The sequence below is a fragment of the Micromesistius poutassou genome (assembly GCF_964030765.1).
Source record: "Micromesistius poutassou genome assembly, contig: SCAFFOLD_3366, whole genome shotgun sequence".
Taxonomy (NCBI): Eukaryota; Metazoa; Chordata; class Actinopteri; order Gadiformes; family Gadidae; genus Micromesistius; species Micromesistius poutassou.
The window spans coordinates 17501-35716 of record NW_028179307.1 but is presented as its reverse complement, the minus strand read 5'-3'; the positions used below and the strand labels follow the sequence as shown (position 1 = coordinate 35716).

The 18216-nt window shown below is 51.4% G+C and overlaps 1 protein-coding gene across 1 annotated transcript in view; it reads right to left on the bottom strand.

Annotated features, from left to right (window-relative positions):
• Positions 1-1078: 1078 nt before the first annotated feature.
• Positions 1079-18216, bottom strand: part of LOC311372934 (cysteine-rich motor neuron 1 protein-like) — a gene marked incomplete at its 3' end in the record, with an annotated part of 26922 nt that continues 9784 nt past the window's right edge. The window contains exons 4-8 of the mRNA XM_084489851.1: positions 11429-11671; positions 6067-6246; positions 3264-3467; positions 1703-1831; positions 1079-1230 (exon numbers count right to left, since the gene is read on the bottom strand). Coding sequence (XP_084345977.1) covers positions 1079-1230; positions 1703-1831; positions 3264-3467; positions 6067-6246; positions 11429-11671 — 908 coding nt within the window. The remainder of the gene's footprint in view (positions 1231-1702; positions 1832-3263; positions 3468-6066; positions 6247-11428; positions 11672-18216) is intronic.

The window sequence follows — 18216 nt, the reverse complement described above, 5'->3', positions numbered from 1 at the left end:
AAACGCTGGAGTAATCTCGACGCTAGGCGAAAAAACGCTGTAAAAGTTAAGCGAAAGTTTTTAATTGCTAAAGTGCTAGTGTGGATGTGGCCTTCACCGCAGCCTCCACACAGAGCTGGCCTGAGGAATCTCTCTCTCCCTCTCTTTCTCGGTCTCTCTCTCCCTGCTGTATACAAGTCATAAAAAACCTTCTTCGGTCTCGATTACATGACTCTGAGCATCGCATTGAGATGGAGAGGAAAAGATGATTTATGAAACCAGAGTAGTGCTTTTCCAATGACACTGGGGACTGGAGTGTCATCTTGCCTCCAGATGTTTGACTGATTCAGATGGGATTAGGAGCAGAAGAGGCGCAGTAGACTGAGGAAACCAGGGAGGACCAGACACACACACACACACACACACACACACACACACACACACCACACACACACACACACACTGTCATTGACACCGTCACGCCATGGCTTGGCGGACCAAGGTAAGGTCCTCTGAGATCCTGTTAAACCACTGCGGCACCAGCCTGCCCTGTATTTGTTGGCCCAGTCTGAATTGATCTCTGTCTATCTCACGGATAACAGTGGCAGTCGGGCTCTTCTCTGGCTTGGAGATAATGGGCCCCGCAGTAGCAGTTCAGAACTCTCGGGTTACGAACAATACGAACGAAACGGCCCCTCTTTTAAAGTAGTTCTGGAGGAATGTCAACAGAAAGTGTGTTTTTACTACCAATGCACTTTTATAAAGAAACAGGCCGTGACGCAAACTCTCAACCGGCGGCGTCCGGCGAAGACGTCAGATCGTTAGCGATTTTAGAGGGTACGCCGTGTTTTCCCCTAATGAAACGAAACAGGCCGACGCGTGGCTTCCTCTCTCCTCTTGAGTAATTGCAATGTGTAGGCATTTAGGCTTCCTCATGCCTCAGCACCCTACGTCAATCGCCACAGGGCCTTTGATCAGGGCCCCAAGCCACGAGTGACTGATGGTGGTGTTGGTGGTGGTCATGGGGTGCAGGGTTGGTGCTGTGTGTGTGTGTGTGTGTGGTGGTTGGGCAAACCCCTATTAAGTCCCCAAGCTACACTTACACATATCCGTAGGGGCAGGTTTTAGTGCAGGTCAGAGGTCGGCACTTGGGGACGCTGCACTCGCACACCTCGCAGCCGTAGTCGTCCTTCTCGTATCCCATGGTGCATTGCAGGGAGCAGTAGCGCTCAAGGTCGGGACAGGAGTCGTCTGCAGGAGGGGGAGACAGGAGGGGGAGACGGGGGGGGGGGGAGACGGAGAGGGGTCGGGGGGTCAACATGGGGGTGGGTGATCCATCAACGAGCATGATTAGCTAAAGGACATTCGTGAGGGGGGCGCACCGATGATGAATAGATAAGGACCTTACGCAAGGTCTACCCGGTCGCTGATGGTCTGTGGTTATCACTATTGATGTCCACGCCGGACCGATTCCCGCTCCAAAAAAAACGCACAAATAATAAACCAGTTGTCTTTGAACCGTGCGCTCATCAATTATCATGCCAGGAAGAACCACTGTGTGATCTTTGTGGCATTTACAAAAAGAAGCTGTAGAGCAACACACCCGCGAACATCCATCATGGTAAAGAATGTCACATGGCTCACGCCCCCCGCCTGTAAACGCAGCCCTGTAAAGGTCTGCTCATCCCGGAGGTTTTAACCCCTCGGCGGCCGTCCAACTTACTGCTGAGGCACTGGCAGAGCAGGCAGCCGTTGGAGTCCTGCTGGAAGCCGTACGGGCAGTCGTGGCCCGACAGCGAGCAGTTCTCCAGCGGGGGGCAGAGCAGCGGGCTCACCGTCTCGTAGGAAGGTTCTGGAAAAGAGCAGAGTGACGACAGTGAGAGGAGAAAGGGTGGTTAGGGGGAGGGGGCGGGGAGGACCAGCAGGGGGGCCCACCACTTTAACCGCGGGCATTTAGAAAAAAGAAAGCGTAGAATTACCGCGAATGTGATAATGATCATTGTCTCCTATAAAAATGTATATGTACCCCCTCTCTCCCCCACCTACTACCTCATCTAATGGCGGAGAGGGGGGGGGGGATGCTGCCAGCCAGCTGTAATAGTTACCTGTTCAAAAGCGTTTTCATTTGAAGGGTAAACTGTAATTGCAGATAAATGCCGGGCAATTACAGCAGGGTGGCTCCTACTGTTGGGGGAGGGGGGGGGGGGGGAGATTATACCTCTCCTGTCTTATTGTCTTCAATTTCAACCGCCACCCCCCTCCATCAATGAGCCGTGGAGGTGGAGGGGAAAGCAAGCTTTAGCCGCAGGCGGGGACTGTAACCGTAATGATATCTGTCCTCTGATAGTCGGTCCCATTCTGGCACTGCCCAGACAGTAGACCATGTGCTGGGTCGTACCATGTGCCGGGTCGTACCATGTGCTGGGTCGTACCATTATAATGGATTAAAGGAGTGGGCGATAACACAAACACACAAACACACAAACACACACACACACACACACACACACACACACACACACACACACACACACACACACACACACACACACACACACACACACACACACGCACACACATGAAACACATGTGCACCCCAGCAGAGCTGTTCCCGTCAACATCTCCTGCCACGTTCGGGGTGCAACGAGCTGGAACTAATTACGCGCTCCAAGGAGAGATTTTGGTCCAATGAAGTGCAATCCTGCGCTCCACGCTCGCCGCAGACTCACAAGCTCACAGGTGGGTCCCATTTTAAGTTTGGGGGGGGGGGGTGCGTGGTGGTGGGCGAGGGGTAATAAAGGAGCACAGAGTCCCTGAAGAATGCCCTGTGGCCTCGTACCTCAGACCCTTAATGGGTCCATGACGACATGCAGAGCCCTATAGAGCTACAGCAGCCTCTCACACACACCTCCTCCTCTTACAGGACGGGGTGTATGGAGAGAGACATGTATAGAAGGATCGATCTCTCTCTGTCCTTGCCTCTTTCACGCTCTCTCTCTAGCCCTCTTTCTTTCACTCTTTCTCTTCCTCTCTCTCTCTCACTCACTGTTATATAAATGTATTTATTAAATGAATCATGTTATCTGTAAATCATATTTTCTTCTATTCACTTCTATTCATTCTATTATTACACAGCCATATTATATATTTTTGTGTATATTCATTTTTGCATATTGTAAATGGATATATTTAGAGTACAAAAAGGGTGCAGTCTACCTCTCTATCTCTCTCTCTTTCTCTCTCTCCCTCAATCTCTCCATGTCACTCTAGCGGACATCCCGTACCTTCGCAGAAGGGGCAGCACTCCCCGGGGATCTTGACCGGGTTCTGGCAGCTCTGCTTGCAGGCCATGGCGGTGCAGTGGGGCTCGCCGTCCACACACTGGCAGAAGGTGCAGTCGTCCTCCTTCCACTGGTCCTCGTGGCCCAGCAGCTTGTTGTTCACCCAGCAGCTGGCCTTGGTGCTGTCCATGGAGAGCAGCTCCACGTCTGCACAGACATACACGGGGTGATGCTGGGTTACGGAAGGAGAGGAAGGAGGGCGGATGGGGTGGGGAGGGGAGGAGGGGAGGATAAGGGGAGAAGAGGAGAGGAGAGTAGAGGGCAGGAGAGGGGAGGAGAGGTGATGAGGGGAGGAGAGGATGAGGATGAGGATGAGGAGAGGCAGGGGAGGAGAGGAGAGGAGAGGAAGAGTGGGAGAGAAGAGTAGAGGGGATGAGAGGAAAGGAGTGGAGAAGAGAAGGAGAAGAGGGGATGAGAAGGAGAGGAGAGTGATAGGAGAGGAGGTGTGAGCAGAGGAGAGGACAGAAAAGGAGGAGAGGAGAGATAGATAAAATCCAGACGGCTGTAGGTAAGGACAAGAAACAGTAGAAAAGGGATGACAGTTGAAAATGATAATTATGTGAAAAGAGGAATCACATAATCACAAAGGAGTCAAACTGCTACGTGAGTTGTATCATTGTTTTGGCAAACAAAACCAAAATGTTATGTATTTTGTTCCACACACTGCTAACAGGACATGGAGTAAGTAGGAACAGGCTTTCGCCATGGGGTAGCAAACAAGCTTGCGAAACCTGGCTTGCAACAAAGAAAATGATGGATTAATGTATGATGTGAAAGTCAAAGGACCATTTAGGATGTTTTTTAGACATCTGATAGCCTGAACCATGGTTTCTAAACTTCAGGGTCAAAGGTGAGGTCAGGGTTTGATGCCATAAATTTCACTCCAAAGCAAAGGCACCCGACCCGGACCATTATGCCCACATTACGTTGGGAGCTACTTGTTTGATCTCCAGCAGGGGACAAAGCGCTTGGAACGGTTTAAGCACTGCTCTTTAAAGTAACTTTGCTCTTGGTTAACGTTATGTTTGATGGCCGTGTCGTTTCTGGGAACCCATTTCCATGTCTTCCATAAATAATCCCAAAGGTTTTTTTCCTTTTATTCGTCGATTTTGGGGTTAAGTCACAGAGGGTCCAGTGAAGCAATGCACTGAACAAAAGGGGTTCCCATGACTTTAGTGTTGTGCATCTGTATATGCATGTGTGTGTTTGTTTGCCTGTATACATGTATGTGTGTGTGTGTTTATGTGCCTGTATACATGCATGTGTGTGTGTGTGTGTGTGTGTGTGCGCCTGTATACATAAATCTCTGTGTTTGTGCGCCTGTATACATGTGCGTGTGTGTGTGTGCGTGTGCGTGTGTGTGATAGACTGCGTCTGCCCCCTTAGTAAGGACAGAGGGGTTCTGCTCCGTCTCGCTGAACCCTGCAGAGTTCTGGCTGCTGCGGTCCCCGTCCATCTGGCTGTGATTACCTTCTTTCTCCCTCGCTCTCCCGTTCTCTCTCTCTCCTCTCGTTTTCTCCTCCACATAAAGTCGCCACTAATTACCCATCTGAGGCATAGCACTTACATTCCGGACCTCAAAGTGGCACCTTTTGTCACCTCGATGTGTGGCTGCCCAATAAACCCATCCTATGACCGGTATGCGTCCAGGTGACGTTCGCCCCGTCCACCGGAACGCCCTCGTGAGGTGAGCTCATCCCGTAAACATGGGCGTTACGGATGGACAGTCCAATCGCCGGAGTCATGCAAGACCAGCAGTTCTGCACAAGGAACGTAACATGAAAGCATTCCATTCCGGTTAAACCCCCGGCCGCATTCCAGGTGTACCTTCCGACGCTGACCTGCAATAACCTCCCTAGTCATGTCCCCTCGCTGCCTCTCCCCGCTGTCCCCCCATTTCTCTCTCTCTCTCTCTCTCTCTGCTCTCCTCCCACTCTCCTCTGTGCTCGCTCGCCCTCTGATCCACCAGAGCCACGCAGGCAGGTCTAAGCGGGCCGCTGCCTGTGGACACTAACGCGGCGGCCACATGCACAGCATTCCTGAACGCACGTGTCTGACCTATCCACCTGCCTGCAGGTACATAATAATCAGAGGGGGGGGGGGGAGGTACGTATTTCTTTACAGGGGGGGTTGGGGTGTTCTATATAGGGTTGCGAGATGCCCCCCCCCCCCTTCCCAACCTTGTACTAATCCAGTGAGAGATCCATTACCAGCCAGACTACAGTGCATTGTGAGTGGGTTTTTTTTGTCCTCCAGTGAAGAGATGGATTCTGTGGCTAGCTCTTTAGTGGGTCTGCTCTGGTGTGACAGCTACGGTAACAGGTGGGTAATCCAGCTGGATACATGAGGAAGCCATTATGGTGGCACCTTCAGAGGCTGGCTGGTAGGACCCGGAGGGTGGTGTGTGTGTGTGTGTGTGTGTGTGTGTGTGTGTGTGTGTGCGTGTGCATGCGTGCGTGTGTGCGTGCGTGTGTGCGTGCGTGCGTGTGTGTGTGTGTGTGTGTGTGGGCCATAGCTTTTGATAGGTGATCCAATCCACCCAGAAGTAATACAATACAAGACAAATCATCATCCTATCTCACTCACTACTGTCAATTTAAATGTATACAGCACCATAAAATAACCAGGGCAGATCACCTCATCCACATGTACAGCTCAGCTAAGCTTAGCACTGAACCCCCCCCCCCCCCCCCGCTGGGTACCGTACAGCGAGGACCAGTGTGTCGACGGCGGGTGGGGCATATACCTATGCAGATGGGGCAGCACTCGCCCTCCGGGATGTAGAAGTTCTCGCAGTCCAGCTCGGCGCACTCGGCCTTGGAGCAGAAGGAGATGCCGCCGCGGCACTGGCACAGCCAGCAGGGGTCCATGCGGTACACCTCGCCCTCCGAGAAGTCCTTCCCGTTGTGGGCACACTTTGGAGACACTGTCGGAGGAGGGGGGGGCGGGGGGGGGGGGAAGGGAGATGGGTGTGAGGAGGTGGTTGCGTCCGGGATGATTGACACATGATTGCTTCTCTCGGGGCTCTCGGTTTGGAGGATGTATCTGTTGTGTTGCTGACATGCCCGTAGCCAGCGATGAGGTCACAAGAGTCCCGGACCTCTGTACATCTTTTTGTAGAGATAACAATTCAATTCAAACCTAAATACAACTGTGGTTGAGAACTCTTTCGAGATGAGTAAATGCTTAATTCAGTTGAGACTTGTTACTCTGTGTCCGCCGTGTGTGACATTTGTTGCTGCGTGTGTGAGCCGAGCACTACCCCCCCTCCCCCCAAACAAAACTGAACCCCCGCAACTGAACCCCCCCCTGCCCCCACATCATGAGGGATCATAAGGATTGTTGAAGTATATAGCGATACTATACAATTACACACAACATGCAATGTCTTGCGACACTACATAGGCCTGATATCGCACGAGACATTGCCTATAGGTCAGAACAAGGAATATGGGTAGATTGTGTGCTCTGCAAAATTAGGTTAAATCCTCAACACACATATTGGAATCTGTGTGTCGTTTACAGAACTATAGCATATGGCTGTGAGTCCAGACTGGTGCCAATGGAGCCACTCAGCGACCCACCATCAGCCAGAAGGTAAACTCTGCGGGGGCGGGTGCTGTCGAGTGCTGGAGAAGAGGTTGGTGCTGGTCTCGCAGCACACATCCAACAAGAGTGAAACAGTGGGCGTGTGGTGTGACCTGCAGTGGATGCGGGGGTGTGTGGTCGGCAGGCTGGCTTCACTTGAACCGGCTTTCTTTCACCTGTTACTAAACCAAGGCAACCTGTTGGTTCTGGGGAAGAAAGAGGCCGTACCCGCTTCACTCTGCTGTGCCAAAGGCAGACAGGCCCAGTCCAGCCAGTGGAAGTGGAAATCTATAGTTTGCCATGAATACCAGCGCTAAGTGTTCCCTTTACAATAGTGACTCAATAACAGCTATGGATTACAACAGTGAGAGGGTCATAGTAGTGTATGTGTGTGTGTGTGTGTGTGTGTGTCTGTGTGTGCATGTGCACCAGTGTCTACTCACATCCCTACGTGTGTGAGCGGAGAACAGCGATAAAAAGGGGCTTTGCCAAAACAAAGTAATCCATTTCTAATGAGTTCATCTTCCATGGTCATCATTACATTCTGCAATTGCGATCACATGACATGGATATGCTGAGCCCTGAAAGATTAGTGAGAGTGGTTTCCTGGCAGAGGCAGCGGTGATTTGGAACCTCGATGTACCTGCCATGGTGGATGACTCATCTGACACGCACCACAGTGGATCGTCTCCCTGTAACCATGTGGGATTTTAACTCGCCACCACACACGCTGACTTCTCATTAACAGTAGACAGCTCCTCACAGTGTCCTTCAAAGCCAATGAAGCAGTGTGCCTGTGTAACAAAGCCTAACCTTAACCCCGGGACCTGTATATACAACAGAGGGTCTGACGGAAAACAGCTCTTAAAAGTGCGGCACTCTCAGATTGATATGGGAGGTTGTAACACAAAAAAACATCCATTCAGAAAACACCCAGAAAGACGTTTCGGCCAATGGAGTGCAAGTAAACACAAAGGGAGAGAGAGAGGGAGTGGAAGAGTTTTGCGAGTTTAGTTTTGGTTTTAAATCTCTGACATGAAGACAAGTATTCAGCCAACACTAAAAAGGAACATTTTTCCTAAAGCAAGTATTACATATCCGCCCAGCAGAGTCTCTCAGAGGGTTTTTCCACAAATGTGTAACATAAATCAGAGGATGGGGAGGAGGGGCGGGGGATGGGGTCAACAGCTATTAAACAGCTATTATAAACATACACTCTATACTGCTTTGCACATAAATTTTGCCAAGGGCCGCAGGGGGAAGCTCCAGTAATGAGCGCTAGCCGTACGTTTGGGTTCCACAGGGGTTGCTATGGAGGACACAGAGCGGTGCGGTAAGAAGCATCTGCGTGCCAGACCGTTGGCTGTGCAGACTCACACGTTCCCTGGGCCGGCGGTGACCCCCGCGCTTCCCCATGACCGGAGCTGCCGCACTCCTAACGCAACGCAGGTGCGTAGAACAAGTTAACAAAAGATAAAAGCAGGAATATGTTTATATCCACCCCGTGCTTATCTTCCGAGCATCATTGTGTGTGCATCTCTCTCTCTCTCTCTCTCTCTCTCTCTTTGGGTTACGTTGCTCTGGCTCCTTGCGTGCAACATAACCAAGCAAGAGAAAATGCAATAAGCGCTTTAGTCCCGGGGTCCGAAATCAGAAGGGCTCGGAGCGTTTTCCAACGCTCACGGAAACAAAAGGAAGTCACATGAGGGGATGCTCGCATGTGATTTCCGCAGCGTTTGTTAATGGTAATCCCTTAAAACAAACTCCCCGCGCACACACCAGATTCCACGCATGCTTTCTGATGCGTGTTCCGTCCTCTGGCCCAAGAGCGGGGACAGCTGGATGTTATGATGGCTAGGCCGTTCAACGCTCAGCCCTCTAAACCTCCCTAAATCATGATGGCTTGTCATGCAATTATGCTTCTTGTGGCTGCAACGATAGAGGATAAGAAACTCAACTGGTGCACATTTAAACAAAAGTTGTTGTTTTTTCCCCCTGAATCTTTCACCGTTGGGTCTGAATGGTGTTTTTCCTTAAACATGTGGGTTTCCTTAGACTTGTGACGGCACTTGTTGATTGGTTTAGGAATGTGTGTTACCTTAAATCTGCTAAATCCAAAGGCATACATTGGGGTTGCCTGGTTATTACTCACTTACTATGCCTCATTGTTCTGAACTGCGGTAATGGACAGTTTACCCGTAAGAAGATGAAGTCCTCCTGATTAACAGAGTTGAAAACAAAACATAAAGTGGTTCTCAATGAACTAGAGTTGTTTAGAGTAGCCGTCAACATGAAAACAGGGCTTCCATCTGTTGTCCTGCCAACGGAGGGAAACAGTCTTGCATTAAATGACGGGCCAAATGACTCGGGTCAGGACTCATGTACTGTTAGTGCACAGAGCGTCTTACCTGACATGCCAGATGGTCTATTACACAGAACCATCTGGGAAGTTGTCCTTGGAAACAGTTTGAAAAAGGGCAGGCATTTAAAAAAAAAATTACTTGGCAGGTGGATGGATGAACCATCTGTCTATCACGCATCACATAGAACTCATAGTTCCTCACAGGATGCTGATTGGTCTGAAAACCACTGTGGTTTCGGCAGCAAGCCAACCACAGTGCCACAAACTTGCAGCCTGGCAAGTTGGGTTACCGCGTGATAGTGATCTTTGTAATGCAGCTCGCAAAAGCCAACAGAACATCCACCCTGACTCAATGTCAGGCCTCAGCCAAACCAACGGGGTGGGAATCAGAACGGCCAACAGCAAACAAGGGAATACTATCATAAGCCGTAATATTATATACTATATCACAGAGTATCATGTCCAAAAGAATGATGTTGTCTTTGATAAACACCTTGAGTCTATGGCTCCTGGTGTTGTGTGGGCGAATGTTATGCCTGTGGAAAGCTACACAGTGTGCTGCAGGTGGCTCTGAAGGGCCCTTTGTGTGAACCCAGGCGGGCCCCTGGCACATTTTAGGGGTGGCTTGGAGTGGGCGGTGATTGTTACGGGGCAGAGGGGGGAGTGGGGCGAGGTGGGGTGGGACAAAGTGGGGTGGGCCAGGGGGTGTGGAGTGGGGTGGGCCGGGGGAGTGGGGTGGGTGGGTGGTGGTGATGGTGGTCGAGGGAAGGGAGGGCGGGGGCTGTGTCTTGATGGTGTCTCTCCCGGCCGGACAGCTTTCTGATGCGAGGGGGGCGCAGTCATGCGGGCCTTACGGCCGGTAGGGGCGGCACAAAGGGCATCAACCCCCGGGGCCCAAAGAGCAGTAGACACTTGTTATCAAAACGCTGATCCCGGGCCTCCGTGGCCGCCATTCAGCCCCTGTCAGCCTGCCTGACTCCATTACCCTCGCCGCTGGCAGACTGGAGCACATAAAAAGCATTCCCATGTTGAACCTTTTCCCTTTTCCACGTGTGACCAGACAGGAACCCTTTGACACTGCACTTCTGTTGAGCAAAATGTGTAGCCTAAGCACTCTTCTGGTCACTGGGCTCGTTAAGTCCATTAATTCCGGGACACGGTGCACATTTACGGATATGGAGGGGCCAGAATGGGAATTTGTTCTGTTGGTAAAACAGCGCATATTTGCTTGGAGCGCAGAGTAAACACGGCAACGTCACTGGCCCCGGTCGCTGCGATGGAAATTCTTATCTGGTATTAGTGAGGGGCTATGTCCACAAGAAACTGGGATTTTAAGTACGATGGTACAAAAGTCAATGTATTAAGAGCTCTCAAGAGTAGGTCATAAATATAACTATATATATATATATATATATATATATATATATACCGCTTCTGTCTCACCATTACCCCTTAACACATCTCCTATAGTCAGCAATGCTCAAAAACAGGAACTGAGAAATGGTATTTCACCCATCTATCCCACATCCATGGTTCAGAATAGGGGCTATGCCTGGAAAGACAGTCTGATAAATGTCTCTTACTGTATCTGCTCCAACAGCATCATCCACCCGTCTCTGCTATACCAATCATCCCACACACAGATATCAACACACACTCTCTCCACTACAGAGTAATGAGAAAAGTGTAGGACCGTATTTCCGATCCGACAATCGACCCTGTGAGACCCATTAGGGTTAATATCCCTCGAGGCCCTTCAATTACCTGCGGATACACCGCTGAACAAAGCCAGCGTGTCTTTGAAGCGTGCTGCTCACTCTGGGGGGCCGCTGCAGCCCACACAGATAAATAGCCACGGCGTAATTACCGACCAATCGGTGACTTTCTCCTTTCATCTGAGGACACTTTTGTCTCCGCGGGGAGGAAAAAGCTGCTCTCTGATGGAAAACAATTACCGCCTCGGCTCTGGGGGGGGGGGGGGGGGGAGGTGGGCGACAATTCTCCATTCGGCGAATTCGGCCAATGGGCCCCCTTCTCCCCCCCTCGCACCCCCCCCCCCCCCCCCCCCCCTCCCCCCACCCCCCAGCTGGAGACGTGAAGCACCAGACACAGTAGGGGGACGGTGATGGTGATGGTGCCACCGTTATGCTGCAATTACCTTTCTGGCACTCAAAGACATCGCAGCAGTCCCCCGGAAGGCCGCTGGCCGGGCGGGGCACGGCGGCCCGCTGGCCGGCGGGGCAGCGGGGCGCGGGGCAGGTGCCGAGGTCACAGGTGCACTGGGGCGGCAGGGAGGGGCAGCAGCCAGCAGGGGGCGTGTAGCTCTTGGTCAGGACCGAGCCCTCGGGGCAGGAGGGCGCCGGCGCAGGGGGGCAGGTCACGCCCGAACACTTGAGGACTGCTGAGAGGGCGCAAACACACACACACACACACACACACACACAGACAGACGGTTGGTTTTGGAGGAGGGGGGGGGGGATCACAGACCGCTCGGCTGTGGGGTACATGGGTAAAGGTCCCGTGCGGAGGATGCCCTTAGCGGTGTGTTAGTGTTGAGGTTTGCTCGTGCGTTGCATCGTCTATTACTGCAAGGGGCCGAGACCAAAAAAGGCAAAGGTGCATATTGTCCCTCAGGTACATGCATGGAATTGAGCTACAGACACACACACACACACACACACACACACACACACACACACACACACACACACACACACACACACACACACACACACACACACACACAGACGCACACACACTGCGACGGCGTTCCATACCAAAATAAGGCTCTGTAAGCCATACTGTAAGGCATACTCTAACATGGACGTTCAGCTATATATACCTTAACAGTGTGCACACTGTTCCCTTAGCTCTCAGGAAAGAGAGAGCGAGCGGTCTGTTGTTATTATAACATGTGTGTGTATGTGTGTGTGCCCGCAGCTCGGTTTGCACACCTTGTGTTTGTGTGTGTGTGTGTGTGTGTGTCTGTGTGTGCAAGCAGCGTATGTGTATGTGTGTGTGCGTGTGCAAACGGTGTGCATGTGTGTGCGTGCAGCATGTGTTTGCTCACTGTGTGTGTGTGTGTATCTGTGTGTGTGCACATGTTTGTAGGCGTGTGTGTGTTTGTGTGTGCAAGCAGCGTGTGTGTGTATGTATGTGTGTGCGTGCGCACACGGCATGTGTTTCTGTGCGTGTGTGTGTGTGTGAGCGTGCACACAGCGCACACGCGTGTGTGTGTGTGTGTGTGTGTGTGTGTGTGTGTGTGTGTGTGTGTGTGTGTGTGCTCCCATGTGGACCCTCTTTCAGAGTGTTAGTGGAGCAGCAGCGTCGACGGCAGCAGCGCTACTCATGTTGCAGTCGCTTAGGCACACACAGTCAAGCCCGCCGCGTCTGCCCTCAGACATCAAGCGGGCCCTTCAGACCCCTGGCGGGGCCCTGCAGCATCCCGGCACTAGAGGAGTACAGAGGGCCCATCGTGTCCATAGGTTACAGATCCTTGCCCTGGCTCACGGTCCAGACGGACCCTCATCCCCTTAAAGACGTGCCATTAATGCAAGCCAGCCCTCAACAGAGCTTCCCTTCTTCCTGGTGCTGCACCCCCTCTCCAGACCCCCACCCCGCCCCCGCCCCCACCGCCTCCTCCAGGCCTCCCTCACTTTGCATACCAGGAAAATGTTCTATTTGTCTATTCATTTGCCAGAGCCAACATAATAGCTCTGATGCCCCTTGTTGAGGAGGAAGAGGGGCATGGACGGGGGATGTGGGGGGTGGAGGGATGGGGTGGGGGGTGGAGGGATGGGGTGGCGGGGGGTGCTGAGTATGTGGGTAAGGGCCACAGAGAGTTAAGCCCCGTATCCACCGTCGTTGTAGAGGGAGTTTGGCGCCGGCCGTGCCCTTGGTTTCTGATAGGACTAGCGCTGGGGCTCAACCTTAGCATTGATGCTTCTTGTAGATCTCTGCTCTCAGTGCCAGGATTGAGAAAAGCCCCAGTTTTGCCATCTCAATGTTCAAATATTTACCCACTTTCATATACTCTGACCTCCTGAAGCCCAACCAAATAGCCGGCCAAGTTGTATGCGTTCATGCGTCTAAATAATGTCTTCTTTGCGAGATAAAAAGTGTTGGGTCAATCCGAAGTCTCTAAAGTCTCTAATTTTTTAGAGACTTTTCTCCCATCAACGATCAAAAGCAACAACGCAAAATATATAATTCATCGTTGCTGTAGAACATTCTGACAAGCTTGTTAGCCAGAAAGAGTGCTCCATGCTTTGCGGTTGATGGAGACATGGAGGAAGTGCTCCATATAAAACCACTGATAGCCTTGAGATCCCAGGCTGGTGCTGGCGCGAAACACAGACGCCGATGGCGGAAACAGGGGCTTAAGAGGTGTGAAAGGGGGTGAGGTTGGTGGGGGTTTTGTGGGCGGTTGTGGGGGAGTGGGAGGTGCATTTTGGAGGCTGTTCAGGAAAAGAAAAGTGGAGCGCCCCTCGCTGTACCGACACTGTGCGAGAACAGTGGTGGCCTCACAAAGCTTGGATTACCTGGACCTTGGGGGCCATGTTTATTTTGGTTCTGTGTGTCACTGTAATGTATACAACGCAGGGGAGTGTGATCATACAGCGCTGCCCTATAACTGTCAATCGCTAAAAGCCCCCCCCCACAAACCCTGGTCCCCTGTTTAGGTCCCACCACGCAAGATACTCTATGGGGCTTTGGAAGATGAGAAAAAGAGGGGGGCTGACCTTCATCCTCCAGATGATGGATGTGAAGTGTAGAAAAACATGAGTGCTCATCACCAGGCATTTCACAGGAGGAAGTGGCCACCAAGGCCATAGGGAACGTTATTCTTCCGGATTATTTCTTGTTATTACTGTGAGAATAGTCAAATGGGATTGGACTGAGAGGAATGGTTCTGGTGTTGGAGGAGAGCTGGTGTGAACAGAGGGTTTCGTCTTTGTGTTTCTGGGAGCTCTTTCATGGAGCAAAGTGTTTTGCTGATGGGCTTCCCAGCCCAGCGGGGCCGAAGGTCAGCGGGGCCGCCACGCGCGACCCCACGCTCTCAGAGGATGCGCTTTATCCCGGACATTTGAATCCACCCCGTAAGTGGGTCGACTCGGGTTCCACCCACCAGACAGGTGGGAGATCGGCTGACCAATCACACGCCTAGAAGCTGGACGCATCGCTCCAACCCAATACTTTTCTGGCATGTTAAGTGGGCCTTGGATGTCTACCTGACCCAGAACAAACACGGAGGAGAAAAGAGCGGTGAGTCTGAGTGGACGTTTTTTGGACGTTTTTTTCGAGGAAATATCAGACAGAGGAAATTGAGAGCGAAGGAAACGTTGGATTTTTCCGATGAAGGATAAATAGAGCAGGAGTGAGAGGGATCTGTACTGTACTGTGTGCTCAGGCAACCTGGAAACAGTGAAGGCTTGCCACAAAGCTCTCATTGATACACTTAGCGCTGAATAGTGTCATAGAAAACGAAGAAGAGGGGGGACCCCAAATTATCGCACGTTACAACCCCTTTTAACGGTTTTCTTGGCCTGGATCCTGTGCGGGAGTAAAATAAACTTCACTTCGGAGGGCTAATTAGAGAATGTTTTACTTCCAATAACGGCCAAACGGAGTTTACCGCTGCTCAGTTCAACACTGATTTTGCATATGAAAACATTGAGGCGTTCAAACCATAGAAATGCAGCCATCTTGCCCAATGTCCTGCATTGAATAACACTTTCTATGCATTGTGTGCTTCCCAGAGATGGCTGATTATCCTTTCACGCATGATAATGGCGGGGTTCTGAAGTGAGCTGGGAAAAGCAGCTGGCAGACAAACTATTGTCATTCAAATGAATGGAATTGTATCCATCCGTGGAAAAGCTCCAGCCCGCGGTGGGGCAATTAATATCATCTTCTCTTCGGGGGTGATTTCCAACACAATAGGCATCGAGGGGAAAATTATGGAACAAGTCAGCGGTGGATGGATTATTTTTTGTTGTAATGCGCTGTTTGTGTTATATTGAGCATAAATGGCTGTAATTAGTGAGTCAGCAGCCACAGGAACAATCTTGGCCATCACAATGGTGGCCATTCTCTAGCCTGCACAAACACAGACACAAAGACCTAATTTGGCATGCTTGATCGATTCACGCCGCAGATTAGCCAAACTCTGCGACCCTTTAACCTCAATGGACAAATGTAAACTCAACACTGGGAATGGCAGTGTGTGACTGCGCGCGATTGCGAGCACAGACACTCACACACACACACACACACACACACACACACACACACACACACACACACACACACACATAACCACACACACACACACACACACACACACACACACATTCACACTATACTACCACACACACACAAAGACAAACTACAATACCAGACACTAATGCACACCTTCAGCTGGTCTGGTCTGGAGGTGGAGTGGGATGAGGAAATTGTTTCATTAACACAAAATGCCCTGTGTGGTAAACAATGCATATTTTTGGCATCTCAGCAAACTCATTGAAAGGAGGGGGAAAAAAACAAGCCTTTGTAAATGTGTTTTTTTTGTCTCCATCCTGCGAACCCGGGGCACAAGGAGCGCAGTCTTCCCCCTGGAACCCGGGGCGGCTGGGCAGAGCAGAGGAGCCCGTGTTGACAGCCTGAGTTTACTCATGGAAAAACCACACAATGCCAGTTCTGTTTGGGCGGGTGACTCTGGAAGCCAGTCAACGGAGAACAAAGCCGCCCCAGTCCGGCCGCCCGCCCCGCGTTCCCCGCTCCATCTGCAGGTTTTTCTAAAGTTGCGCCGCCAAGGGCCCCGCATCAGGGGCCGTCTCTCGTGTTAAGCTGCGCGGGGCCCCGGACCGCTCCCCCCACCCACCCCCCCTCCACCAATCACCCAACCCACCATCCCATACTTAACCGCTGCAGAAAGTCTGCATTGTTTCCGGAACCCTTCGCCACTGACCCACGTGTCTGTGTGTGAGTCTCTACTCTACTGTTGGTAAGAGGCGTGGGTAGGCGTCCGGGGGGGTCAAAGGGCACAGACGGGGTCAGCAGGGAGGGTGAAAGTGTGTGGGACAGTCACACTGTGGTTAGTGCAATACCTGAGGGAGGTAGCCTGGCCATGAGCAGCCCTGTCTCCTCCATGGAGGCCTTCATCACTGCTGCCCCCGCTGAATACTTACAGATGAACTGAGCGCAGAGCGCACGTTTTTTTCATTTTTGGTCTTGTAAAGTGGTGTACGCCGACAATGGGAGCCGACATGGAGTGTCCATGGTGTATCAAACAGCTAATTTTTCTTTTTGCAGATGGCCACATGGTTATTGGTGGGGGAGAGAGAGTCTGAGCTTACATCAGACTCAACAATGTCCGACGGCCGGACGGATGGAGAGCGCGGCGGCTCATTGTAGCTGAGAGTGTTTATGGGTATGGACTTGCACCGAGTGAGAAAGAATGCAGGAAGTGGATCCAGGTTGCTGCATTATCCCATAAAACAAGCCACTGGGACGGAGGGTCCATCAAAAGGATGGGGGGGGGAAGAAATAAAGCAAAAGCCAGCACTCAGATCTACCTGTGATTCAAAAGGATTCCTGAGTTTAAGACCCCATCGTAGCAGATCTAGGAATTCAGAGCGCATGGCAGTCGCAAGCCGTTGACAGCTGTTGAAAAGATTGAGGGGTGGTTATGCAATCGTGTTGGCCCTGTACGGCACAGTATGTACTGTGAATGTGCGACACAACAATGTGCGAACATTGCACACCAAGAAAAGTACTTTTACAAAAAAAGAAAACCCCGGTTTGAGAGACACAGGCAAAAATACACTGTGTGTACTCCTCTGGGATTCATACTCAGCTGGGGTAGGGAAACACAATAAGCCTGAAATCTTTGGAACAATATGCCATGGAAGCTGTCTTTTGTGAATAAAACTCAGATTCGCAGAACACAAAATCGATGTTGCTACATTTGTATTTCAAAGTCCGTAATCCAAAGTTGAAACAAAAAACACAAAACAAAAACACTGTTGTGCTTGTATGTGTATGTTGTATTTTTGCCGCATGATACTTGTGTGTGTGTGTGGGTGCACACGTGTGCACTGTTAAATACTTCCAGCGGCGCTGACAGTGTTGACGTGCATGCTGTTTCACAGATGTCTTTTCCTTTTCCTTTGTGTGTAGGGCAAAAAAAGAAAGAAAATGGCCATCAGGGCTTGCACAGATGATATTGGACGAGGACAGGAGTTAGTTTGGGCAGCGGTGTATGCTATGAAGGCCGGGGTTCTGATGTTTTAAGCAGCGGGATCCACAAAGGGGGAAGCGGACCTCCCCCTTTGTCCCAGAGCTCCACATGGAATAAGAGGACGGAGAGGAAGAGGCTGAGGATACTGTTTGTTTGGCGGTGGGTCCTGTGGTGACTATCCTCTGCTGGTGGTGCTGCCTGGCCAGTGGCTGGTGCAGGTGGTAGTGGTGGTGCTGGTGGTGGAGCTGGTGGTGTTAACCTACCGCAGCGAGACGGCTGACACCAAGGCACCAATCCCAACCATCGCCATTGTTTTTTTTAGGTTCCACCGCACAAGCTGCGTTTTGGTTTCCCCCTTTGAAATCCTTACTCTTTCTCTCATGATACACACACACCTGGACACTCACTCACAAGATACAAACACACATACACAGACACACACACATACACACTCACGCAGACATGTCAAAACTAGAAAAGTTCACAGCGGGGGAATGCTTCAGCATGCAGTAGCCACAGACACACACAAAGCGGAGTTGAGTTGCACCCCTGCCAGCCCAGAGGTAGCGTGGCCCAGTGGGTAATAGCTCTGCTGCGAACAGACACAGCAGCCAGGCAGCACTAATGAGGGGGGGGGTGTTGGTGGTTGTCCAGGTGGGCCAAGTACGCTCTGTGGTCTTTGAGGTGTGTTTGCACCATGGCAT